This window comes from Muscardinus avellanarius (assembly GCF_963383645.1).
Source record: "Muscardinus avellanarius genome assembly, chromosome: 10".
NCBI classification, from domain to species: domain Eukaryota; kingdom Metazoa; phylum Chordata; class Mammalia; order Rodentia; family Gliridae; genus Muscardinus; species Muscardinus avellanarius.
The window spans coordinates 49605603-49612484 of record NC_137796.1 but is presented as its reverse complement, the minus strand read 5'-3'; the positions used below and the strand labels follow the sequence as shown (position 1 = coordinate 49612484).

The following is a 6882-nucleotide window of genomic DNA, read 5'->3' as shown; positions in this document are numbered from 1 at the left end:
GACAGCCCCAGCTACTAACTGAAGCTCTTTGCAACTCAGTGAGACCCTGTTTCAAAATAAAGAAGAAAAAAATCAGGCTGGGGGTGTAACTCTGAAGTAGAATGCCCCTGGGTTCCATACCCAGTACCTAAAAAAAAAAAAAAAAAAACTATTCTCCCCCGCTTTTTATGCCAGGCAGCCAGTTTACCCTTAAAAATCTTCTCTCCAGTCATGGTGGCACATGCTTGTAATCCCAGCATTCAGAAAGATGAGACAGGAGGATCCTGATTTGCAGACAGCCTTAGCTACTTAGGCCCTTTGCAACTCAGTGAGACCCTGTTTCAAAAATAAAAGAATAAAAGCTGGGCATGGTGGCGCATGCTTGTAATCCCAGCATTCGGGAGGCTGAGACCTGGAGGGTCACGGTTCGCGGACAGCCTCAGCTACTTAGTGAGGCCCTCTGCAACTCAGTGAGACCCGGTTTCAAAATAAAGAATAAAAAATAGGGCAGGGGGTGTAGCTCAGAGGTCGAATGCCCCTGGGTTCCATCCCCAGACCCGCAAAAAGTAAAGAAAAGAAAAGAATAAAAGCTAGGGCTGGGAATGTAGCTCAGAGGTAGAATGCCCCTGGGTTCCACCCCCAGTACTGCAAAAAAAGAAGTAGAAGTAGAAGAAGGAAGAGGAGGAAGAAGAGGAAGAGACAACTGTGAACCTGCATTTCTCCAGTCTCAACCTCCCAAATCCTGGGATTATAAACCTGCACCACCATTGCTGGGCGTGGTGGCGCACACTTGTAATCCCTGCGTTTGGGAGGCTGAGACAGGAGGATCGCATGTGTTAGAAGCCAGTCTCAGCTACTTAGTGAGGCTCTCAGCAACTTAGTGAGACCCTGTTTCCAAATAAAATATAAAAAAGGTCTGGGAGTATATGCCCGGAGGTAGAAAGCCTCTGGGTTCCACCCCCATTACCACAAAAAAAAAAAAAAAAAAAAAAAAAAAACCCTGCACCACCATGCCTGGCTATATGCATTTCAAAATAGCTTTACATCCCTAAGGCCTTCTCCATTCCATCGTTCCTGTTGAGTTTTCTCAGAGGTCCAACCTCTTAATTTAAGAGCATGTGCACACACACACACACACACACACACACACACGCTTGCTCATGCACACTCTCTTTTTTTGGGGGGTACTGGGGGTGGAACCCAGGAGCATTGTACCTCCAAGCTACACTCCCAGCCCTATTTCTTAGTATTATTTATTTATTTATTACTTATTTATTTTGCGGTGCTGGGGATGGAACCCAGGGGCATTGTACCTCTGAGCTACACCACAGCCCTATTTCTTAGTCTTTTTTATTTTTTATTTTTGGTGGTACTGGGGTTCCTGGAAACCCTTCTCTGGGCTACACTCCCAGCCCTTTTTCTTAGTATTATTTATTTATATATTTATTTATTTATTTTGCAGTGCTGGGGATGGAACCCAGGGGCATTGTACCTCCAAGCTACACTCCCAGCCCTATTTCTTAGTCTTTCTTTTTTTTTTTTTTTCTTTTTGGTGGTGGTACTGGGGTTCCTGGAAACCCTTCTCTGGGCTACACTCCCAGACCTATGTTTATATTTTTATTTGGAAACAGGGTCTCTTAAACTAGAGAGGCTGGCTTCGAACCTGCCCCATCCTCCGGTCTCCGCCTCCCAAGTGCGGGGATTACAAGCCTGCGCCACCATGGCCAGCTGTCTTTTTTATTTTTGAAACAGGGTCTCACTGAGTTGCAAAGGGCCTTGCTAAGTAGCTGAGGCTGTCCGTGAACTGTGATCCTCCTGTCTCAACCTCCTGAATGCTGGGATTATAAGTGTGGGCCACCACACCCAGCTTAATTTAAACTCTTGATATGAGGGTCGAAGGTTAAGTCAGGCATGGTGGCACAGGATGGTAATATCAGTACTTGGGAGGCTCAGACCAGAGGGTCACAGGTCGGAGGTTAGTCTCTCAACTTAGTGATACTATTAGCAACTTAGTGATACCCAATTTCAAAATTAAAAAAGGGCTGGAACTGGCCGGTTAGCTCAGTTGGTTAGAGCTTGGTGCTAAAAACCCCAAGGCTGGGGGTTCAATCCCCATACAGGCCATCAGGATCCCTTTTCATTGAACTCAATGAATTTCTAATTTAGGATCGTACAGGTTCAAAGCCAGCCTCAGCTACTTAGTGAGACTCAGCAACTTAGTGAGACCCTGTTTCCAAATAAAATATAAAATAGGTCTGGGAGTATAGCGGGGGGGGGGTGTAGAAAGCCTCTGGGTTCCACCCCCAGTGCCACCAAAAAAATAAATAAAATAAAAAAGGGCTGGGACTGTAGCTTGGACATGGAGTGCCCCTGAGTTCAATCTCCAGTACCCTCCCCCCTCAAAAAAAAAAAAAAATTCCTGTCAGCAAGCTGTTGTAGTTCTCTAGTTGGCGGGACAAGAGAAACTTGATCTTGGTTTCCTGGTGTGTCAAATGGGCATAAAATCTGAGTTAATGTATGTGAAGTACCCAAAAGATATGGAAAGTGCGATCATCATCCGTGTAAAGGTGAGGGGGTACAAGGGCCGGGCTTGGGAAAGGGAGCCCCCTTTCCAGCCTTGCCCAGGTATCGGGTGCCACTCAACCTGCAAGAATGGGGATGAGGAGGGAATTCCAGGTCTTTTGATACAGGCTGTGGGGAAGTGAGGCAGATCCGGGAAGAGAATTCCCTCCCAGGTCTCCACTCTGCCTTTTGTCCCGTGGACTCCCGACTCTGCAGGTCTCTTTCTTTCTCCCTCTCCCTCTCTCTCCCCCTGCTTCCTTATGTGACCCTTCTCCCTCTGAATTTGTCTTTCTGGGACTCTATTTCCTCGTCTCTTCCTCTCCTCGCCCTGCCTCTCCCCCTCTCTGTACGCCTCTTGCTGTGTGTCTCTGTGTATTTTTCTCTGCATCTCGCCATATCTCTGTCTCTTCCACCGGGTCTCCCCTCGCCCCAGTCGCTCAGTCTGGCCTGCGCACGCCCTCTCGGCCTCTGCCCTCGTCAGATGGCCCTGGAGCTCTGCCCCAACCTCTGCCCCAGTTCCCTTCGCGCCTCAGTCTCCAACCTTGAAAACTGGGCAGACGCCCCCACCCCGCGGCCTCCCCACCGGGTCGCGGCCGCGCGCGGGCCAAGTCCGGGCGCATCCTCGCCCGGGGCGGGCGGAAGGGAGCTGGCGGGGTGCCTGCGCCGGCGGGCGCGCGCCTCCGGGAAGCGCCCCCTTTGGCCACGCCCATGACCACGCCCACTGCCACGCCCCCTCGTGGCCCTATAAGAGGCTGGCTCTCCCGGCGCCGGCTGCAGCTTGACTTCAGCGCTCTGACCCTCGGCCTGCCTCTCGTGGCCAGCCGCGCCGCCATGGATCTCACAGCCATCTACGAGGTGAGTCCGGCCAGCCCGAGTCCCCGAGGGCCCCACGCCTAGTTCTCTAGCGCCGCCAACTCCGGCCGGGGCCGCCTGCCTTCTCTCTCAGGCCGGCCATTCCGGAGCCCACAACTCCCGGGTTTCGGGCCCTAGGCCGGCGGGGCGGCCCCTGGCGCGCTCTTCTCTAATTAGGGCCGCCTTGGAGCGGAAGCGGCCCTCACACACCTCGCTCGCCCCAAGTTGTCGAGGGCGCGGTTTTGCGCGGAGGCGTCTGTGGAGTTGAAGTTTTAGGGTGGGGGAGCCGACTTCTGCCTCCGCTCGGGCTTCGAGTTCTCTGAGAAAGCCGAAACCGAAGAGATCGGGCGGCCCGACCACTCCGCCCTGCCCCTCTAGTTATGAAACTGGAGAACCCGAGGTGTGACCATATCCGGGGAGGCCCAGAGGCTCAGAATTGGGGAACACTGGCGTGCCCCGCCTTTGGAGCCCCTCTTGATCCGTGGGGGACGGGCAGGAGTTTATTGGGTCCTCAATACAGGCTTCACTTGGGGGGGGGATAAACTCCAGCTCTCCACATCGGGATCTCCGGGATCTGGAACCCAGGGGTGTCTGCGGTCGGGTGGGGCTCAGGCCCAGAGCCCACAAACCGGACTGGCAAGCTTCTGGAAGTGCCCTGCTGCTGGGGCTAGGCGTCACCCTGAGTTTTCAGGTGTCCTAACCGAAGCCTATTCCCGCAGAGCCTCCTGTCACTGAACTCTGACCTGCCATCAGACCTGGGAGGCACTGAGTCCTCTGGACTCTGGAGCCTGAACTCATCTGACCCCAGCGCGTCTGGGGTTGCCTCCCGTCTGCCGAGCCGCTCCACCAGCCTCGTCGAGGGCCGCACCTGTGGCTGGGTGCCCCCACCCCCTGGCTTTGCACCCCTGGCTCCGCGCCCGGGCCCGGAGCTGTCGCCCTCACCCACTTCGCCTACTGCGACCCCCACCACCTCCTCTCGCTACAAGACTGAGCTGTGTCGGACCTTCTCAGAGAGCGGACGCTGTCGCTACGGGGCCAAGTGCCAGTTTGCCCACGGCCTGGGTGAGCTGCGCCAAGCCAATCGCCACCCCAAGTACAAGACAGAACTCTGCCACAAGTTCTACCTCCAGGGCCGCTGTCCCTATGGCTCACGCTGCCATTTCATCCATAACCCCAGTGAGGACCTGGCGGCCCCGGGCCACCCCCACGTCCTGCGCCAGAGCATCAGCTTCTCTGGCCTGCCTTCTGGCCGCCGAGCCTCCCCACCCCCGCCGGGCCTGGCAGGCCCTTCCCTGTCCTCCTGTTCCTTCTCACCCTCCAGCTCCCCGCCACCACCTGGCGACCTTCCACTTTCGCCCTCTGCCTTCTCTGCTGCCCCTGGGACCCCTGTGGCTCGAAGGGACCCCACCCTGGCCTGTTGTCCCTCTTGCCGAAGGGCCACTCCTGGCAGCATCTGGGGGCCTCTGGGTGGCCTGGCGCGTAGCCCTTCTGCACACTCCCTGGGATCTGACCCTGATGAATATGCTAGCAGTGGCAGCAGCCTGGGGGGGTCCGACTCCCCGGTCTTTGAGGCTGGTGTTTTCGGGCCACCCCAGCCACCTGCAGCCCCACGAAGACTCCCTATCTTCAATCGCATTTCCGTTTCTGAGTGACAAGTGCCTGGCCAAGACACATCAGCTGGATCTCAAGGGGAGACCCTTTTGCTGTGGGGCCCCAGAGGACTACTCAGTCTAATCAAGTGGCCCTCCTCCCACATTCCAAAATGCATTAACCCCCTCCCCACCCCGGATGCCACTCTGGGGCAGGTCCCCAGCCAGCGAGCTCAGTGTTCTTAGTGTGGGCGGTGGACAGTGTTTTCTGGGGTTCTTCGTTAAGATGTAGCATATTTGAGGGAGCCAGCGTGCCCTCTCCCTTGCCCGACTCTGTCTCCCACAATCTTATGTGCTGTGAATAGTTGGCCCCCCACGACCCCCTCCCCATTTTTCCTGAACACGAGGCTCCAGTGTGTGGTGACTGGAGCCTCCCCTGAGGGAGAATCCTGGTGCTCAAATTTCCCTCCACAAGCAAGTAGCCAAAGCCATTGCCAAACCCCTCCTCCCAAACCAGTGGGCCCTTTATTTATGACGACTTTATTTATTCTAATAAGATTTTATAGTATTTATATATATTGGGTCGTCTGCTTCCCTTGTGTGTTTCTTCTTTTTTTTTGTAATATTGGAAACGATGATATAATTATTGTAAGTATACAATAATAATATATTAAGTAATATATATTGTTATCTTAAAAGTCTATTTTTGTGGAATTTTTTGAATTTTTAAATAAAAGGAATCTGCGTGTAAACTGGAACCTTGGCTTTTTTGCGGTCCAGAGGCAGCCAAAGGAGTGGGAAGGACGGTGTGACTTTTTTTAGGAGGTAGAGTCCAGTGACCTCCAGATCGTTCCAAAGCAGAGCGGTCGCCGGCGCTTACCTGGCCGGAAGTGACGTCACCGCGCACCTGAGGGCGGGGCCAGGTGAGGGCCGGGCCGGGGGAGCCGGTTCCGGGGCGGGCGCGGCCTGCTCTGGGCTCGGGCAGGGGTACTTTGCAGGCCCCTCCCGGCTTCGCTCTAGGCCCCGGGGTCCGGGAGGCGCGGGGTCGCGGGCCACAGGCCCCGCCGGGGTCTGGGCGTCTCCGGGCCGTGGGAGCCGCGTCCCGACCATACAAGGCCGCCCGGAGCCGAGCCCGGAAGCCCGCGTCACCGCGCCCTCCCCTCCCCTCCCCCGCCGCTCCCTCCCAAACCCTGGGCTTCCCCATTACTCCTCGCCCCTGCCTTCCAGCCTCCCCGCCGCCCGTCCCTGTGCCCTCTTCCAGTTCCCCTTCTTCCCGCTCTCCTTCCTTCCCTCCCGACCCAGCCGCCTCTGTCCTCTTCCTCTGCAGCCCCTCGCCTTCCCCTCTCCCCTCCTCGGGCCTCCCTCTTCCCTCTCCTTATCCCACAGGCCGGCCCTGACCTTTGGTCTCCTCTTCCAGGAAACTGCCTCCCTTGTGGGAAAAGGCTCAGGCCCTGGAATGTGGGAGAGAAGGAAGCAGAAACCCAGAGACCCAAAGGCAGGGAGCGGGAGCAAGCTTGCCCACAGTCACAGGAAGACTGAAAGGCGCGAGCAGGCAGCTCAGATACCTTTCCTGGGCCAAGACAGATGATCTTTTCTCTTCCAAAAACAAAACAGCAAAACTCTGGGCTGGGCTGGACCACCTGTTGGGCATATGCCTTGTTCAGCAAGACCTTGAGTTCAATCCTTAGCACTAAACCAAGACAAACACACCCTCCTCATACAAGAAAATGACACCTACCACCAGGTAGCGGAGGTCAAGCCAAACATGCGGGACCTGGGAGTACCCTGTCTCTCTCAAGCCCATACCCCAAGCCAACAGCAGCCCTGTCTGATTCACTCACCCTCAGAATAAATCTGCATGTCCGCTGCAGTGGTACACACTGGTACACATGTAACTCCA

The 6882-nt window shown here is 55.5% G+C and overlaps 1 protein-coding gene across 1 annotated transcript; it reads left to right on the top strand.

The window, feature by feature from the left end:
• Positions 1–3369: 3369 nt before the first annotated feature.
• On the top strand, positions 3370–5045 carry ZFP36 (ZFP36 ring finger protein; the record flags this gene model as incomplete). The annotated part of the gene is made up of 2 exons (XM_080702199.1): positions 3370–3396; positions 4113–5045. The coding sequence occupies exons 1-2, from the start codon at positions 3373–3375 to the stop codon at positions 5043–5045; spliced, it is 957 nt and encodes a 318-aa protein (XP_080558325.1). The 5' UTR covers positions 3370–3372.
• Between the last annotated feature and the right edge of the window lie 1837 nt (positions 5046–6882).